The sequence below is a fragment of the Cygnus olor genome, chromosome 3 (assembly GCF_009769625.2).
Source record: "Cygnus olor isolate bCygOlo1 chromosome 3, bCygOlo1.pri.v2, whole genome shotgun sequence".
Taxonomy (NCBI): Eukaryota; Metazoa; Chordata; class Aves; order Anseriformes; family Anatidae; genus Cygnus; species Cygnus olor.
This window is the reverse complement of record NC_049171.1, coordinates 47357893-47378149: the sequence shown is the minus strand read 5'-3', so window position 1 is coordinate 47378149 and position 20257 is coordinate 47357893. Positions and strand designations below refer to the sequence as shown.

Genomic DNA, 20257 nt, shown 5'->3' with positions numbered 1-20257 from the left:
GTCTGAGTGCGTGCTTGCATTAATGCTTTGAGTCACCTGTGTATAAGACTGACTGGCTGTGCTACGTCAGAGTCTTTCTCGCCTTTTTCTATGGCCTCTGTACTTGCAGTTTCCTACCACCCCCGCCCAAAGGTTTAAACTATGCAAACATCCTCCACCCCCCCCAGAGTCCTAAAGCAACACTTGCTCATAGTTGGACTGTAGCCCTTTTGTAGAAAGGCTGGGTGAGGCAGAGATGAACTTCACCTGCCATAACTTAGCGAAGACTTGGAAAGGGGCCAGTCGATGAGAAGTCACTTTTCCTATCGAGGTACATGCTCTGGCTTGTTCCACGGAGAGGAACGAAAATGTGGAGCTAAATGCTGCTCAGCAGCTTGGGGGAGAAAGTCCCAACCAGTGGGAGAAGCCACTCTTTCTTAAAGAGGGAAAATAAGAGAAGTATTAAGGAAAAAAAAAAACTCCAGGAGAAACGTTTGTTAAGGACACGTCCCTTGCTCTCGGGGAGAAGTGGCTCCACGCTGGATGAAACGGGGTTCCCCAGTTTCACCAAATAAATGATTGGGCAAACGAAGGGAGCAGCCTGCCCCAAGACGAGCCTCCCTGGGCAGGAAATGCCTTTCGGAAGGGGAGATACAGCTTATCGCGGGGAGGAAAACACTGGGCAGCCTGATCCTGCCTTTGTGCCTGCACCAGGATCCGCTGGGACGGGTCCGCTAGGCCCTCTCCTCGCCTCCCCGACAGCCGCGGGTGCAGAGGGACGAGGCAGCCTTGCCCTTTAACGTGGGCCGTAAACACCAGAATCACTTTCTTTAAGAGTAACTTCCTGTAAACCGAGAAGGGGGAAATACATGTGGCCTCATCAAAGCGGCCTGCGAGAGATTTTGCGGTGTGTTTGTTATGAGAAAATGGAAGGGAGCCGGGTGAATTTCTGCTGTCTCAAGAGGAGCCTTCAGGTTGCTCCGCTCGCAAACTTCCAGGAACGGCGCGGGGCTGCGGTGCTCAACGCCAGCCCCTGCCGCTCCCCGGAGCTGGGGATGTGATAAGATGAGATGGTGGATCGGGCCCGGCGAGGGTCGGCGTATGCCACGCCGCCCCAGCGGCTCCCACCTCTTCTGGGGAAGACGAGGGCAGATGTGCTGAGTCACAGCACGGTTCCCAGAAATGACGGCGGCCCCGGGCGGCCCCGCTTGTCTTGAGCGTCCCCCCGCGTGTGCCGCGGGTCTTCCCGCTCCCGCAAGCGAGCCCCGCATGCCTTCCTTCAGTGACAGGCGGCAAGAAGCCATCTCCCACATTTTCCTTTCCATACACAGGCCTGCTTCAGACCCCTAGGAAAGAATTGATCTCTGGTGCAGCAGCGTGTCATGCATCAGTCAAGAGGTTACAATAGGGAATTTAATGACGCTTAGATGGCTCCTAGGATATTATTCCCGAGGATCCCCCCCCATTCAGGCTTAAAATCACATCATGAAAATGATGTCATCTTTCTCGCTGCCAGGTATGAATGAAGCAAGATGGCTAGCAGCCCCTCTCCTCAGAGTCTGCAGTATCACTGGCAGGGCTAGGGGAGCACACCAATCCTTTTCTACGTCAGACGCAAGCTCCCAAAAACTTCAGCTAAAAGAAAATTTTCGTAGCCTTACGAATGCAAAAACAGCTGCCTGCTTTGCAAGAATACTCATGCAAATTACTGCCTGTGCAATGCTGTATTACATCGCATGAGGACAATCTGAGAAAACCAAAATGATGCAATTAGGTAGGAAGAGCAGGGTGTGGGGAATGCTGGTGCTTGCCCTGGGTTTCACCTGGATGTGAGGTTGGGATGTTGCTACGGCAGGCAGGCACCTGGGCACAGAGGCTTGGATGTACTCCCAAATCCACTGATTTAGACACAACCTAAATGGCTAGAAGGCAGCAAAACAAATCCATGGGAGAAGACGGGGCTGAAGGAATGTTCTCTAACAATTAATAATGGGTCTGCAAAGGAAACTGAGGATTATATTAATTGATAAACTGGAAGCATATTCCCCAGCACAGAATTCCCAAGCCAAAACAAGTTGGCTGTTGTTCTCTTCCAGCTTATAATGCAAAGTAGGAATTAGGCATCACCTCTAATGTTTGTTTGCCATTAATGAATTTTCTCTTCACTAAGATCCATGGGCTGCTCTTTTAACACTTTCTGAAGCATACTAGAAAAGCCTACAACTTGAATGATACATGCTGAAGATCACCACCTCTGTGTTATAGTAGTCCTATTCAACACCCAGGAAAAAATGCTATAAAATATACCATGATTCCAGAAAAAATAAAAACATTATGCAAGTATTTTCACAGCTTCTTAATAGCTGGAAAAATTAGGTATAAGTGACATTTGCACAAACAAGAATAACTTTCTATCATGTGAACATTTCGTGTGAAGAAATGCAAAATAACCTGCCCCTACAGCCATCAGCAGAACTATTTCTTTATCCGATCAAGCACCGATCTGTTTCAGGGGACACAGCCAAGAAGGGCTGGGCATCTCCCCTGCTCTCTCCACCCACAGAGCCCCTATATCCAAGACAGCCAGGCTTTTACTCAGCTCACCACATTCACTCTGCTTGTGCATGGCAGCAGTGTACAGACGTTGCCCCCTGCATTCACGCAGGTCTGAAGCAGGAAGTGACCCAGCTTTTCAGCTGTACTCATTTAGTGATCTGCTTACTGCAACAACATGGTGCTGTTTTTTCCTGCTTACCCGCCAAAAGTATTTTCTGTTCGCATTCTTGGGAACCGTATCGCTGGTATAGATCTCTCCTACCAGGGGTCCAAAGCGCGTTCCTTTTGGGATGTACTCTTTGCTTATAACTCCAGTGACCTACAAGAAGAGCAGCACAGGGTCAGTCCATTGCCAGCAGAAATCGAAAATTTTTCCTTCCTCTCCCCTGCCCCCCGAAGTTACAAGGTTAAACAACTAATGCAACAAATTTTTAGTGACAGCTCAGCAAAACAGATATACTTTAAAACCACATTGTACATGATAATGAGCAGGTTTGTTAGATACTAACATCTTACCGAGCATATAGAAGACAAAGATGAATACAGCCTGAAAAATTTGTTTTGTGGAAATACAGTTACAAGAAGAAACAGTAAACGAAATGTACAGACTGTCAAATACCTTCAAAAGTTATTTTTCCTATCAAAGCCAACCCCCAAAAGTGTAGTTCCAGCAAACAAAAATATTCAAGAACTATCAATTACTTCACAGCTACCACAGCCAACTATTCTAGTAAGTTAGGAATTGGAATGACTGCCCCTCCAGGTCAAAATGAAACCTCCCCCCCCCCCCCCCCCCCCGCCCCCCCGCTCCCTTTCACTCTGTACCCTTCCTGATAGCTAAAAGGAGAACAACAAAAAAAAGGACCTACAATCCTCTCATCAGCGGTGGCATACAAAACAGAATACGAAATGGCTTTGGGACATGTACTCACAGATCACCCTCTTTTATAAAAAGGAGGCAGCAGTTCCGGTAACACATGTCAAGTGGGTTTGGTCAAAAAGGCGTAAGGGTTTTGATGAAAATGCTCCACTATGCTAGGTCTAAGAAATGTACTCTAGTTGTTCAGCTTCCTTCTTGACAGTAATTATACCAAAAAAAGTCACTGACCACAAATCAGGAAGCAATTCATCATTATTCAGAAGAACGTGCCTTAGAGTAACCCTTTGCAAAACACTGCTGAGTTATTGGTTTTGTCTCTCTCTGTTCCTCAGCAATCTTCTTAAATTTAATATAGCCAAAGAATGTTTAAAAACCAGCAATTCTGTAAACCAAAAAACCCAAGCCTTTGCAAGATCGATCCTGCTTCTCGGACGGGGAGAAAAAGGAAGGTAAAAAGCCCATTAATTCAGTATTGTAACAAAACTTCTATGGCAAAATGTATCAATCATGTTCCCTTCACACATCTTGCCACTTAAAAATTGTCTTTTCACTCATTGGGATCTCAGAACAAGACAGTAATAGCAGAGGTTGTTGATAAACACTGAGAATGGGGATTACTGCTGTCTGTACTCAGCAAGGAATCAAGGTTCTTACCAAAGCAGATTAGCAGGCACCAAACCCTGCAGATAGCTCACTTCTGTGAGCTTTTATTTTCTTTGTAACAGCCCATCGTGGCAAAGGACAGTAAAAACCTTGGGCTGTAGGCACCACTTCACAAATTAGCTGAGCCTTGTGATTTTCTCATGCTACGTTTTCTTCTGTTGTCTCACCTTCGGTGTGAGAGAGGAAGAGAGACAGAGAAATACTTTTCTGTGTACTGGTTAAGCTTAAAAATCCCAGTAAACAACTAGTGCCCAGCATAATTTCACGTTAGATGTCAAAATAAAGGGAACAAATAACAGCCACAGCATCAAGGAGATAATCCACCCGGAAACAGATTGCTGGGTGTATGTGGTGTGGTTGTTGTTTGTGCTTGTCTGTGTTTTAACATGTGTTTCAGAACACCACACCAAAAAAATAACGTCAACAGTAGAGGTAGTTAAATGCTCCATTGATCTGTGCATCTGGACTGAAGAGAGAGAAAAGGGACTTCCAGAAATTTTCCTACACCTACCACAAGCTGAAACAAGCTCAGTGGCTCAGTTTTATTTTTGTCTTGCTTGTGCATTTCTCATAGAGAGCTGAAAAAGGCAGATGTTCTTCTCATCTTCCCCATATATCTTCATTTACATCCATCTGGCCTCTCAAGAAAAGTTCACAACCAAGCTACAGCACACCCTACCAGTTTGACTGCAAGGTAGCCTGAGTCTCTTTTCACGGTTTTAAAATATCTTGCCCTTAATTAAAATGACTTTAATGAAATTCTCAGAATCTCTAGAAGTCACTCCTTGAACTAGTCAACTTGAAACACTCGCTGTGCACTGGTGGCTCTGACACAGCAGATACTTTTTGATATCCACCTTAGATACAGCGTTTGCTTCTCCCCCGGTGCGGCAGAACATGAAGGCAGCTTCTCACTCCGTACCTATCGGAAGGGTGTTTTGGCAGAAGATGTTCTGGGTGCTTTGTTAAACCGGTCTAAAGCTGCCCAGCTGAGTTTTAACCAAGGGTTGCTTTCTGATCAGTGATTCTTGGCCTCTGCTGTGTCCCCAGGAGCTCAGCCACTGTGTTCGACGAGGGCTACCCTCCAGGAGAGGGGCACCATCAGTGCCAAGCCAGCGCCGGGTTCCAAGCCACCATCAGACCCCCGCTCAGCCAAAAGGGGCTCTGCCCCACTGTGGTGGCTTCGGGGGCTGCTCAACAGGAGCCCACGAAGAACGGAGCCGCTGAGGGGTGTAGGCAAAACAGCGAAGGAGCCCCACATCAAGCCTGAGGGGAAGCTGGCTCCCGGCTGCCGACAAGCCATCGCAGAGAGGCATTTCAGACTTGTGTCCACCAGGTGTCCTTCAGCACATTTCTCCCTCTCTGATGAGACCTTGTGAAACAGTCTCAAGGCAGAGAACCACAGAGGAGCGTGGCCTGAGCTCTCCCTGCGCAAATAAAAGCCTACTGCTCTTATGCAGCCTCTGCAAGCGTGCCGTGCCTGAACCACGCAGGAAAGGAGCACGATGCTATTTGCAGAACACCATCTTCTCTACCTGCAAACACTTATCCCCTCTCTCCTCAAGCTACAGCCACTTAAAAACTTTTAGCACTCCCGCAAGCGGGCCTCTGACACTTTTCTCCTTTCACTACAGCATCAGTTGTACCACGAAGGTTAAATCAAACCCGAGCATCACCACGTTTAACACCAGCTCCCGGTGCTGCGGGACGGGGATGCACAGCAGGGACCCGCGCTGGCAAGGGGCTGCCCACGGTGGGAAGAAACAGCGGCTGCGCCCTGATGAGGGGCTGCAGGGAAGGAACCCGGTACATGGGGGCACGGGGGCTGTGTGGCAGGGAGCACCCAGCCCAGGGACGGCCGCGTCCCTGGAACTGACCAGGGTCCTAATGCAGCGCCGGGGGCCGAGCCGCCGCGCCGGCCACCAGCCCTCCTGCTGAGACATTTCGATGCTCCCGTGCTTTGTCCGACCCCATGGGAGCCCTTCCAGGGGATGCTTTATGGGCAGCGCTGACCTCCCTGCCGTCTCAGCATATCTATCTTCATCAGTGGGGTGGGTTGCATGGGTTGCAGCGCGCATCCCGACCAGCCCGCAGCTCCCGGATGAGAGAGCAGGTCTGAGTCTGAATTCGGTATTAAAAAGCACTTTAAGAGACCAACACTCCTACATCTTTGTGTGGTGTGAGGGCACTGGAAGTAAACAACAACTCCTATGAATTCTGAAAGATATTTTGCAAAGGGGCCAATAAATTACTTTAAAAATAACAAGAACAAAAGAGCGAAATGAACCTTACTGGCTTCAGCGCACTGTGAACTAACAGTATTTTCCAAATGTAAATCAGGGCAGGCCATCGTGTGCCCTGGAACAACACAGATTTTTCTTCACTACGAGATTTACAGTTGCATAAGCCCACATAAATTCAACCCCTTCACTCAGCTAGCACTTTTCTAAAAGGGGTGCCATGAGAGGAAATGTTTCCAGACTGCTTCCTCTCCGATTGTGTATTAAAGAAATAAAATAAAAGCCGTGTACAAGAGCAAGTCTCTGAGGTCAGATGGGTACACTTGGCAACCGTTCCAAATCACCGCTTCAGAATTCAGCGTCCATCCCTTATCAGAGAAACGCAACAAGTCATGGGTTTGCTGAGATAGGTTTCTCCCTGTCAAACTCACGGACCAGGATGGGGCACTAACAGCATTCAAGACAGCAGAATAACTGGCGTTTGGTGTCAAGAAGGGCTGTTTGCCCTCTAAGGACTGAGACCAAAGGGAAAAATTATCCAAAAAAAAAGCTTCTAAATGTTCACATGAAAAGGATTATTCACGTATGGCCTGCTAGAGTGTGATTTTGGCACCATGTTTCATCATTTTTTGTCAACTGCGAGAACTGAGGCAAAGACAAATAATTCACGCATAGAAATAAATAAATGCCTTCACGTAAATCTAGCAGCCTAAAATGTTACAAGCAGTAGTAATTCATTTTTCAAAATGCTGACACATACTGTGAACTCATAATGAAAAATGTGTCCTTCAGAAAAATCCCCGATCAAGATCCAAGAATAAACAAGAGTATGATGTGTCACGGACTCCCTTGCAAATTCAGTAAACCTTTACAGAGGCGCTACTTGCTTGACAAAGCATGCAAGGAAAAGAAACACAGAATTCAACCCTCCCCAAACAACAGCAGTTGTACTTCCTCCCTCCTAGGCAGGCACGCAGTACTTTTCCTACTCCAAATGGAGATATTGTGCTAATCATGACAGCCTTAGCAGTCCATGATCTAATCATGACAGCATTTAGCATTTCACAAGCGATGTATTATATATGTTTTTGTCAATAAATTGACTCAGCATTTAAAACTCTCAGCCAGATGAAGCCACAGTTCTCCCGAAAGTTAACAATGAAGACAGCTCACATCTGAAATCCACTGGCGAACACGCACGCATGCATCCCCCGAAGTCTTACCTCATCCTGTTGCGAGTGAAAAAAACCCACCCTATTGGGCTGTCAGGATGCCAGTGGTTTTCCATGAGGTCAAAACCAGGACCAGGCTCCCTCTCTGACCCCACAAATGCCAGGGTGTAAGCACAACACACACCCAGCCCTGATCCCACTGAACAAAATCAAACTTGTAAGGCAGATAGAAAAAAACCATGCTTCAGGTCGGGAGTTGCAAGAAGACAAGAGGGTTATGCCATTTGCAGCTATCTCACCCCACAGACAAGCAGCAGACGAGTGACCTGTCCATACACTTACAGCACGAGAGCTTTCGCGTTAAAAAAAAAAAGAAAAAAGGAAAGAGAAAGGCCCTTTCTTTCAGGGCTATATTAGAAATTGCCAGGGCTCAGAAGTTGCTATTGCTCCTGACAGTAGGTGCTACTCGGTGCAAATAAACGAGCATGGGGAACTTGGGAGAACAAAAGGAGGATGTCCTATATTCAGACTCCCACTAGCAAGGAGCTGTATGGGTCACGCTTGACAAGGCAGAAGTAGGAATCTCTCAACAACTTTTCTTTCCCCCCACCTCCTATACGGAGATCATAGCAATCCTCCCACCCTGATTCAGCCAGCTGAGCTACAGCGCAAGGAAATTGCACGCTGGTATTTCCAAGCACACCACTGGGAATTTTGAAAGCTCCTCGGACACCCGCTGCCGCGGCAGCAGAACCAGAGCCAGCAGCCTGAGCAGCCAGCCCATCCCCAGACGGCTGCCCGGACAGCCCAGAGTTCGCTCTGCATCACACGCGGAGCCGCAGCTTTCTCTCCCCCCAAAAGTAAGGCCTGTCTCCTGATGCAAAAAGGCAAAACAAGGCTTTTTTTTTCGGGAGCGCGTCCTCCCTCTGCCAAGTTCTGCGGGGCAGGGCAGGGCAGATGTGAAGAGAAGAGTGATTTTACACGGGAATTTAGCTCTAACCTCTTAGCAATACTTCCAGGCATCGTACGAGGCGCTGCCAAGCTAAATTCCGAGGTGCCAATACCCTCCAGCTGGGGGTCCGGCCCTATTTCTGTCTGCAGGATTAAACAAGTACCTGCTCTGGAAGGAAATATTTGATAGGCACGGATGAGTGTACCTCTTCTTTTCAGCTCTGTGGTCAGTGTGTTTAGCCAAAGTAGAAGCACAGGTAATAGCTGCTATACCACAAGTCTCAGCACAAGGAGAAATGAAGGGTTGTCCCTTGGGTTATTACCCCGCCGAACATCACACCTAGCTATAATAGCTACTCTATATGAAGGAGTAAACACAAAACCAAATTGCTCATCCGGGCTCATTTCTTTCCAGCCCTTCTGAAACAACAACAAAGAATGTACCCACTCCAGGGACGAGGATAGGATGGACTCGCACAGCCAGCTACCAGTGAAGATACTGTCCCAGATAAACACAAGTTAATTTAAGCTACGGCCATCCTGCTGTCAAACTTGCTGCAGTTCTACCATCACTTCCTTAATCGATATGCCGGTGTTTTTAAGAATTTAGGAAGTTGGGAACACGGCAAGCTCATGAAAAGAATAAAGCAATTTCATAACCAAAGGGAAAACAAAAAGAAATAATTAAACACATTTCCAGGAATTTGTTTTTTTTTTCCCTCTACTTTTTTTTTAAAGCTATTTATTGGACAACCGAGGCACTTTAATCTCTGAGCCAGAGGCAATGAATGGTCCTGGCAAACAGCAGTCTAGAAATTGGCACAGAGAACTGCCCCACAGTTTAAATATGCTTATTCAGATGCTGCTTGAATTGTGTGAAAATTTAACTGTTTGCGAATTGGTACAGACCTGGCTTGAGGGACAGGCTGGTGCGAGTTCCAATGAAAATACTACAGGACAGATGACCAGTCCGCAGGTTCTTAAAAGCAATATGAGGGTCCCGTCTGAAAAGTCGGTGGGCAGCATTTGTTGTTGGTGGTGGTGCGTGCGTGTGTGCATTAAAGAGTGGAAGCCAGGGTGAGTGCACGCTTTCCAAAGCGCCGTGATTTGGCTCGTCTGACTCCAACCTTCCCCAGAGCATTGCCGCTTACCTCTTTGCAGTTCGATGCGTATTTGAAAGTCAAGTTCCTTGGCAAGGAAGCCTCTGCCTGAGTTAGGGTGCCTCCGTCGGCGCTGGGATCCCATGGGTGGTCGTTTACAATGTACGTGCACTTCTCTTCAAAATCGGCTTCCGTCCACAGAGTCATGTCAGCATCCTCCATGTCCATTTTCATTGTCCACTCTCTCCCTTTCACCAGATTCTTGAAACTCACAGCGTCCGAGCTACACTGTGTAGCAGCCTGGAAAATAAGAAAACAGCCTTTAATCCTCATTGTCCTTCAGTGTTGTGGTTTCCGTTGAGACAGCGTGACTAATACAGTAGTCTGTGACACTTTAAAAGCGTACGCAGGATAGTTGGTACAGTTGAGTAATAGCCAAAAAGCAGTGTAAACTAAGCTGCTCTGACTGAAGCAGCGCCTTAAAATGCCAGCCTCGGTAATAACGAGGAGGGAACGAAAACAAAAGAGGAAAAAATCCCCAGGCTGACAACTGCTTTACCTTTTTCAGACCCTCTCCTTAACGCCTCAGAGGAAAAAAAAGTACTCCATGCCGAAGAAAACGCGGGGTCATGGCCGCGAGACCACTTAGTTGCCTGTGGAAAGGCTGCCTCAGAAAAGTGTCACAAACAAGGAGAGGAAGAGGAAAGGAGCTGCTGTCTGCGTCTGAATGAAGCTAAAAATGGAAAGCGCATGTTGGAAGAGCGGAACCCAGCCTTGCCTTTTCCAAATGGGGAAGCCTGAACTTTCCCACCGGCTTTCAACACACAAACAACTTTCAAAACAACCTGGCCCCCCCCTCCTCCTCCTGACGTCCCCTTATCCTTTGGCATGGGAGGCTGAGAGAGCCGACATCCTGCCAGCATCACTGCAGCAACAGCCCTTCACAAAGCACTGCAACATATTCCCGGGGACCAAAAAAAAAAAAAAAAAGAAAAGAAAAGGAGCGGAGGGAAATTGAAAAAAAAAAAAAAAGAGAGAAAAAAAAAAAAAAGAAAAAAAGTTCTTGTATCCCTTTAGATTTTGACGGCGCCTCCGAGAATTACTCGCTCAAAGCACTGAGTAGGATTCCTCGCAAGATAAATTCCTTTCAGTCCTCCTCCCCTGCCCCTTTCTGTCCGGGGCAAAAGCTGTGTGAGGGCGCACAGCGCCGGGCAGGTAGCAGGACGCTGTATCCGCAAGGTAAATAAAGGACCAAACTCCGTGCCTGCGCCGGGAACGGCGAGCAGCCGGGCAGGCGAGCTCTTCCCTTCTTTTCCTGTCCTTTTTTTTTTTTTTTCTCCTTCTCGGCAAAGGCAGCCAAATTCCCGGCAGGAGGCACGGCGGGGCGAGGAGCTCCCAAAGCCCCGAGCAGGGGGCTGGGGGGCGCCGGGCAAGGGCTGGAGGGGGCCGGGGGCGCTGCCCCCCCGGGGACAGCACCGGCGGCCTCGCGGCGTGCCGAGGCGGGCAGGGCTCCGAGACAAAACCCCCGGGGAGCCGCCGCCGAGCTCGGGGAGCCGGAACCGGGCTCGTCCCGGCGGGGAGCCGACCCCCGGCCCCCGGTCCCCCCGGTCCCCCTCGGTCGGGGAAGGGCCGAGCCCGGCGGCGGGTCGGCGGCATCGCGCTCCTTACCGGGGCTGAGTCGGCGAGCGTTTCCCCGCAGAAGCCCACCGTCCGAGGCGAGCCTGGCTCATATCTACCGAGTAAACATTTCTCCTTCCTTCCAGCCGCTGGGTCCCCGGGAGACTGACTCACACCTAGCGCCTCCGCTCCCCGCCGCTCCTCCTCCCGCCGCAGACAGGTGCTGCCCGCCGCGCTCGCTGCTTTTGCCTCTCGGAAACACTGGAGGGCTGAGTGCGACAGCAAAGCTCTCGGCAGCCCGCTCCCCTTCCCTCCCTGCCCCGGCTTCCCAATGAGCCGCCCGGCTGGTGCGCCGCCGGCCGCCCGCGGGAGGTGGGGCGATACCTGCAGCCCCAGCCCTCGGCGCCGAGCCGGGCGAACGCGGCTCGCTTTGCTCCTTTTGCCCCTTTTTCGGAGGTTTTTTGCTCTTCTTTTTTTTTTTTTTTTTTTTTTTTTTTTTTTTTTTTTTTTTGCCCGGCCAGCGGGACCGCACGGCAGGGGAGAGCCGGGCGCCGCCGCTGCTTTTGCCACGCGGGGCCACCTTCCCCACGCGGGGACCCCTTCCCACACGGGGACCCCTTCCCCACGCGGGGACCCCTTCCCCACGCGGGGACACCCCTTTTATCGCCAGACATTCATTTTTTTTCCCGTGCTGTTTGGAGCTCACAGCCTCAAAGGTCCCCCCCCCCCCCCCCCCCCCCCCGCCTTTAAGTATACAGGATGCTCTAAAAATTGCACCTCCAAATGCCTTCTAGGTTACAGAGCGGGGGGTTGAAACTCTGATTTAAAGCCCCTACTGTCAAATCTGAGAGATTACAGAGCTTTGATATGCCCATTCCAGGAGTCTCGTTGTTTTGATTTTATGCCTTTCTAGACCCTCCTTCCAATCAACGTTTGTGAAAGGGATGAGGAAAAACCCCTCCGTTTCTTCCTTTAAATAAAATCTCCCTCTCCCAACATAACAACAGGGAAGCTCGGGAGAGAAAGACAAAGCAGGCGGCATTTTAAAACTTGACACCTCTTTTGCAGTGTGGTAAAAAGAAAAAAAAAAAAAGAAAATCAGCACTGGTCCTCGTGAAAGGCAACAGGGAAGGGATGATCTGGGAGCATGCTGGCCGTGGAAGGAGGGGTGGTATAGTAATTAGCGGACCCTGAACCCCATTTCTTCCTCCGACCCAAGTCAGCATGTTGGCTGAAGGAAGGACATCCTGTGATGATGGCATACAATGTCCTGTTTGTTTATTATTAAGAGCATTCCTGCTTCTCATTACACAACAACCAGATGCCTTACTTCCTTCAGTGGTCCTGTCCCTTCAGTGAGGAATCCTCCAGCCCAGAGGAACAATGATGCACAACTCCATTTATAGCCATCCACAGCCCACTGCAAACACGAGCTGGTTCACCCAAAGGCAACTCTCCTACTTTGCCTTCTCGTATCATGTCTGCAAACATATTTCTCACTGCTTCCCCAACACTTCGTTTCACATTCCTCTTCTAAACAAACGCATGCTTCTATTTTGGGGTGATCGGGACGTTATGCGTTTCTTTACAGGAAAAAGAAAGAAGGGAAAAGCACGTTTTATGCAGCCGGATGCCTGTCAGTCTCTCTGACAGGTGTACACACATCCCTTTCCCTTAACCTGCTCCTCCTCCCCCTGATAAAAAGACGGGCGAAAAGGATTTACTTGCCATTTTTGGCCTGCGATGCCGAGAATAGTATATCTGGGTAAAGACCTTCCGAAGGCTCTAGCACAGGAGGGCTCGTGGCAGCAGACATAAGTAGGGCAACTGCTCGCAAGCGAGTGTCCTGGCTTAACTTCCAGCCCTGCGCAATTCCACAAGAGAGGTGGCCCGAGCGCTGGGCTGCGGGATGGAAACGTAACTGGATATACACAGTAAAACCGAGGCACATCCAAAACGAGGTCTAGGAAGGCTCTGAAGTAGGAAGAACCATTCATTAAAGGAGAGAAATCCGGCCTACTTGATTGGGTTAATTAACTGATGCTGAGTCACACCGCATAGAACAGAAAAACAATGTAGTCATACTGAAGGTGATTATTTTACCAAAAAATAGTCTCACTTTGAGAGGCAGCTGTTTCAGAGCTTTTCACTTCCCTGTTAGCCTGAAAAAAGAAAGGGGGGGCAAGAAGAAAAAAAAAAAAAAAAAAAAAGGTTGATGCGTTTCCTTTAGAGCCTGATCTTCTTAATGTGAAGGAAAGCTGGAGAAAAGCAAATCTCTCTTTCAAGGAACTGAGAATGCTTTTGGGGCCGGAGGAGAAGAGGAGGCAGAGAACAGATCAGATCAGATGAGGCGGAATATCCATCAGGACGACAGGAGGATGCCAATATCGCCGGTCAGTACGGATCTCTCCCCAGGGCCAGGGGAGGCGAGTGCAGCCCGTGCAGCACACGGACTTCAAATAACTCCGTGGCACACTCTGAGGCTAGCCCGAAATTAGCTCCAGGTGTTTCAGCGAAGCCAAGAGCAGCCTGAGCCCAGAACTACAGTGGTGCAGAAGGGATTTCGCTGGCACGCAGGGCTAGCCTAGCGGTGTCTGATCTGGAATAAAAGTGAGTTTATCAAGAAAGAAGAGACAGAAACAAATTGCTAAGAGTGTGTGCCGAAGTCAGAATCATAAAAGAATCTCTGCTATTAAAGAAATATATAGATTGACCTTCTGACCTTCCTCCTTAACAGAGAAACATAAAAAGACGCCCTACTCAACCAGCAGTTTTCTGCTCTTTTATAAAAATCTTTCATACCAGTAGCTGCTATTGTCTGGAATGTGCAATCTCAAAATGTTGTTCATTTCAGAAAAGAACATTTTTAGTCACATTTTCATTTTTTCCTTCTCGCTCATAGAAAACCTCAATTACCTTATTAATCAGCATTTCTTAGGCAGCTCTCTCTGCAGCAGCTTTCAGCCTGGCAACAAATCATGAATGGCCCTAACAGCTCTGATCTCAGAAATCCCCATCCATTTCCTTTGATGCTATCACCACTTCAGCTCAACAACAAGCCAGCGCGCCTCAGCCTCAGCTGCTGCTGCTGCTGCTGTTCTCCCTGCGCCTGCGAGAGCTGTAATTGTGAGGGGAAGAAGGAGGGAAGGGAGCTGGCTCTAATAGATGAAACTGCTTCAGAAAGTCGGAGGGGAGATAAAATGCACACGAGAGATTAAAGCGCAGTCTCATTTTCACATCCTCCCCTTCCCCTTCCCCAAACAAGGTCAGTGGCAGATTGACCACATCAAGGGTAACTACCAGACCCACCCCCCTTTCCCACTTCCTGCATGTAGGCATCCTTGTGCTGGTAAACATTTGGGGACCAGTTGTGGTCATTACTCGGGGAAGGTACACGATGTAGTCGCACGACTGCACATCTTTCAAAAGCCAACTGAGAAAGAAAACTCGCAGCAGAGCCTCTTTCAAGTTCTGCTGAGATACGCTCACGTTTCGGGGCCGCGGTTCTGAAAATGTGGCCACTGCCAGAGCCCAGGGAAAGACACCCAGCACATCCCAGAGACTGTGCGATGGGACGAGCTGAAGCCTTCTCACACAGTGGCCTGACCTTCGCAAAACACAGCCTATAGGCTTCAGATATGATCTCAGAGGCTTTGTATGCCCTGGACTACTCCAGCATGGGACTGCCTATAAGGAGAGAAATTAAAATTACGCTTGAATCTACATGAAGGTTTTTGCAAGGGCGTTTGGGGTGGTGTATGTTGTAGCCAGGAGGCTTTTGAATTAGTACATGCAGCTTTCAGGGACTGCCTTTAATTACAGAGCACGCTGGTCATTGCCTCCTAGCACTTCCAAATGCCTTTACGTTTATTTTTGTCTCTGCCATGCAATAGCATGAGCAGATCTTTTGGCTGCACTCTCAGCTACTGCCTAGTGCAAGCCTTGGTGGCTCCTTTGATTTCACTGTTCTTTTAACCTCTAAGGAAATTTTCCTTAAAAAGAGAAAAAAAGGAGCTGAACCAAAATACCATATCCCTTTCTGTTTCCAGCTAGCCCGTATTAAAATACTGTTCAGATGACTTCTGAATAAGCTCAAACCACCCTCCCCGAATGGAAAAAAAAGCCTTGCAGCACGCAGAAGCGAGAAGTAAACTTCAGCCATTTCCTCTTGTTGGGGCTCGAGTTTGAGGAAAAGGAGCCGAGGCTGTCTGGGCATGCTATCAGGAGGGTGAGAAGTCACCGTGAGAAGTTGGGCTTCTCGTTGCTGTGAACGCAGCCAGGCAGCAAAGACGAAACAGTGTGAAGCCACTCGCCCTTGTTTCCCAGGAGGCAAGCTGGGGTGAAGGTATTGAGAAACCACCAGCAGCAGCTTTGTCATTGCACTATTTTTTTTTTTTTTCTTCAAAGAGTAGAAGAAGGCAACAGACTTCAGGGTCTGGAAGAGGAGAATTGACTAATGTAAGGAGCCTTCTCCCTGACCTTTCTGAGAAGGGAAATGCCTCACAGTGATGACCACAGATGGTCTCCTCTTGGTGACCAGCAGCCTTCCCATCACACTTGGGAGTAATAGTGGTCTTGGGAGAGTAGGGATGACAGCCAGGAGCCCACACAACAACACTTGTGTTGTCTTTAAGTGTTTCTATCAACTTAGATTTATACTGGACGAGAAAACCTGAGCGCAAAAATCTACCTTCCAAATTTTTGAATATTCTGCCTGTAGCAACCGAGCCTGTGGGAAAATGAATTAAAACAGCCTGGCCCATTCCAACCACTTACCAACCTCACTGGTGTCAGAGCACAAGCCTGATAAAGGAGGTGTGTTTTGGGAAATTTTCCTAATTTCCACGTGTCATGGAGGGGGGATGGGATGCTATACGTGCACATATATATTAGAAGAGTCACTCCTATGAATATGTCAGACTTGTCAGCCCTGCACCCACCTCACAGCAATCTGAAGTAACAAAGCCAGCTCAGAATCAATTGCAAGAACTCAACTTGCCTGCCTCTTCCCAACCTGACAATCCCGACACTTTTTGGGGTTCCCCCTCCTCATTTGAACCATGGTGAACCATGGTGAAACTTCAGACTCTGTCCCTGCACCGTTCTGGTTTCATTTCAAGTGCTCCCCAGGCTGCTGGGCTGCGTGGAGCTGGTGAGCACAGCTGAAGCAGGGCGAGATCCATGGGTGGAGGAACCACGCCACTCTTCTCAGACAAAGGACTGGACATGGAGCACATTTCAAAACAGATTAACGAAAACAACAGCTCCGCACCATGACAAAGTGCATACGGTGGAAATGAAAATATTTATCCACAGATTATCACGGACCCAGTAATGCTGCTACCACGCACCTAGGACCAAAGGATTCAAAAGAGTGACAGCATGTCACTGGTTAGGGAATTTGGCTGGGACGGGCAGACTGACCACACTTTAAGCTTCTCAGAGTACAGTTGTCATTTCTCCACCTTTCCTAGCCCACAGTGGTGAAATAACAGTCTTTTCATACCTGTGTGTTGCGTGGGGGAGGGAAGAATTCCTCTGCTATTAAACACCACTTCTCATTAAACAGTTGACACCTTATCCTTCTTTAAATGTTGTAATGTTTACTTTGCAAAACCCAGGAAAGCTTTTAAAATAAAGATAGCCGAGAGATTCTTAAGCCCTGTGTCCTTGCTTATCTGCTCTTTATCAACCCGCTATTGTTTCTGGAGGAGCTCGCTGGGGAAGGTGGAGCAAAGGGGGTTAATGTTCAATAGGTATCTCTCGGCTCCCCTGCAGGAATCGGTGCTGCTGAAAGAAGAGCAGCACTGGGCTCTCGGCTACTTCCTGCAGAATGGGACAAGCCACAGAGAGAAAAAACCTAGGGCTGCAGCTCCTTCTTCTTCTTTATTTTTTTTTTTTCCCCTCTCCCAAAACAACTAGTTTGAAAGAAAGACATTGTCCTTAGGAGAGATAATCCCACAATAGAGAGTCCATTAGAGGTATTAAAGCGTTGGCAGCGCCTGATCTACAAGAAGGGCTCTGTCCTGACAATAGACAATTAAAGCTGATAAATCTGCACTACTTGTTGCCGTTCTAATTCCTCGTAATTGTATGCTACTTGTCCCTGCCTCCTGCGTCCAGGGATGAAGCATGCTTCTTTAATCTCCAGAGTACCTGACCTAGTTCCTATGTGGTCTTTTCAGGACCTGTTTTCTTCCCATCTGGACTTCCCTCCTCCTCCTCTCCTTCCCTGCTCCCCTCCCTGAGGCATTAAGAAGAGGTTATGGCAGAGGGCACGGAAAACATCAGCACACAGCACCCAGATCAATAATTCTGGAGCCCCAGACAATGCACTAATCTGCAATAACAGCTAATCATGCTCAATTTGGCACACCAGTGATTAAACTGTACTTTTCATTAGGCTCAACAAGTAGAGCAGACGCACACCGACAATTCAAATCACCCTGTCAGGAAGAGCTGCCAAACTCGTGTGCGCTGCTGTATTTCTGGCTGCTGCATCACCAGTTTTGCCAGACGAGGCGCTTTGTGCGGACTTACACTTTTCCTTTGACGTTTCACGGGCTGCAGCTCTCAGCTACGCTTTCTATGGCAAGCAAGCCCCTGCTTCACCTTGCTGCAAGGAGCTCTCCCTAGCTGAAGGGCCCAGAGGGTCGCACTGTGATGTGCTGTGATTCAGGATACTGAAAAACGATCATCACCATTACGTGTTTCCTCCTGGTGCTGACAGTGTTCCCAGTCTTGTATTACGTTTCAAAGGTATTTGGTGTTTTCCTCAAATTCCCTTTTTTCTTTTTTTTTTTTTTTGTTGTTGGAGAAGGCTGGGAATCCTACTGGTGACAGAACAGAATGATAAAAATGTGCATCACTGGACTTCAAAGATAGAAAACAAATATAATTTACCTTAGATTCACTCATTTTTCATACCGAACCGTCCAGCCAACTTCACAAGATATTTTAAGACTGAAAAATGGCTTGGTTTTTCTTTCTTCACCCCTGAACGTACAAACAAGCTGCCACCGTGCTCGCTTTAGAAATCTATACGGTTATTAATGCTCACATGCTGCTTTGATAGCGACCCTCCAGTCACTCTCCCAGAACTGGGATCTCACACCAGTTTCTTCTGGTTCCTACTGGACCCAGTGGACCCGTTTCGCAAACTGCCCCGCAGTTTACCACAATCTTTCTGTGAAGCACAGCACCAAATTCCAGGACTCCTAGAGACCGACCCCACACACTCAGGGGTCTCCTTCTGTTTAACTTTAGCTTATCATCCTTGTATTAACTTGAATAAGTGTTAAAACTGCACTCCAAGTTGCTCTTTAAAAAAAAAAAGAGAGAGTGGAAGATGTCAAACGAATGCAGGAAATGTCCGTTCTACCATTAATATTAATGAATCCCTAATGCATTTGAAACCCACTTGAGGTAAGTCAGTAGAGTTCTTCTCCTGACAGCTATTCCTCATCAAACTACCACTGCTAAAGATGTTGATGCTTTCCCTTTTGCTTTGTAATCTTTAAATGAAGTTTAAATCACACCAGAGGCTACCACAAAATAATGTATTTTACCCTAAGTGAACACAAAGCCCTGGAGACAGAGGTTTAGAGCAGCGCACACGTCCGTCGATTTATCATTTTCAGATAGGAAGCTGCCGCAACAAACAAAACACCTCCTTGAAAGTGGGACAACAGCAGATTGCGGTGCAGAAAGCTCCGGGATCTTTTGTTTTCCTGGAGAGCAACAACGGGGCTTTGCAGAGAAAGACAACAGCCTCCCCTTGCTGAAATCCAAATCAGTTCCTCTATGAAAGCCTGCCAACTGCTAGTTAGATGGTAACAAAATATTGCAGATAATTCACTTTTCACGATAAAGCAAAACCTAGCAGGCATGCAGCACCCAGCAGGGGCTCGACTGATAAAACAGTGTCAAACTCAAACCATTTGTCAATTGGGAGGGGAGAGAGCAAGCTGAAAGATGGACTCAGGAAGTAGATTTATCTAGTGCGACACATTAACTAGTATAAATACTACGGAAAAAGTAAACACATTTACCCAGCAGTATCTCCAGCCAGCACAGAAAGGGCTCCTGAGGCTCAGCCCCATGCTGGCCACCTAACCACTCAGCTGTCAGCTACGACAGCAGTAGCATTTTTCTTCTTGTGCAGCGCTGCAGTGCCATTTAATTCCCGGCGCTAAAAGGTTTTATTAAAAGCATACATTATAATTAAACAAAACAAAAGCGTGACTCCTCTGCTCTCCTAGTCTCCTCCCTCCGCCCAGTAGCCAAAACAATAAAACCACCTTGGCAGCAAACAAGTCAGGTAACATACCCCAGAGAAGATCACAGATTTGTTATACCATCGCCGGCTTTACATTTTGCTTGCTCCAAACCGCCTTATCAGAAACTTCTGGCCAGGAGGCTCCCGAGGATGCCGAGCGGGCTGGCAGAGCAGGGCAGGCACAGCCCCCGGCGTGTCGCCAGCAGCCTAATGTGGGGCACGCAAACAAAACGAAATCCTGCTGGGCAGAAGGGGCTCTGAGGACGCACGCTTCCCATTGAAAAGTCAAAACGACGCAATTTTGGGGTGGCACTTCTCTGCTGCAGCCACGGGGAAGATGGTTCAAAGGGATTTGGGATACCAACCCATAGCTATGTACACCGACATTGGGCCGGCAACCCCGTAACATCAGAGCATGTCACATCAGCCAACCAGTCTGACACTCAACTGAACACGAAAGTCACAATAGAACAGCAAAGTAAGAAATTTACATCATTCAAAGAAAAACTAAAAAAAAATGAGAAAAGAAAAAAAAAAGCAAGGAGTTAATGCATAAAGGAAACCACAGCCCGTCTCTTTGTTTAGCTGTACCTTCATGTGTCCGTGCAGAGCGGGTTCCCCACCTCCAGCTCACGCATCTCGGGATGTTAGTCCGCAGGGAAAGCCTGACATTCACCCTGGTCCCGGTGCCCGCGCACAGCTGGGCACACTTGCACACCTGCGCACGCACAGCACACACCCGCGCCCTCGCTGCCCGGCACGCACTGCCTGGAACCGCTCCGAGGATTTGAGAATTTCCTCTTGCTAGCAGATTCCTCCCT

General features: G+C 48.3%; 1 protein-coding gene across 6 annotated transcripts in view; it reads right to left on the bottom strand.

The window, feature by feature from the left end:
- The window catches only part of PRDM1 (PR/SET domain 1), a 111861-nt gene that overhangs the window by 13520 nt on the left and 78084 nt on the right, over positions 1-20257 (bottom strand). For 2 of the 6 annotated variants that reach the window (XM_040552354.1, XM_040552355.1), the window contains exons 4-5: positions 9593-9841; positions 2735-2854 (exon numbers count right to left, since the gene is read on the bottom strand). In XM_040552354.1, coding sequence (XP_040408288.1) covers positions 2735-2854; positions 9593-9775 — 303 coding nt within the window. In that variant the 5' untranslated portion in view covers positions 9776-9841. Of the gene's footprint in view, positions 1-2734; positions 2855-3467; positions 3713-9592; positions 9842-10100; positions 10501-11209; positions 11416-20027; positions 20178-20257 lie in introns of those variants that run through there. The other 4 variants (XM_040552353.1, XM_040552357.1, XM_040552356.1 and 1 more) reach the window with 4 other exon arrangements.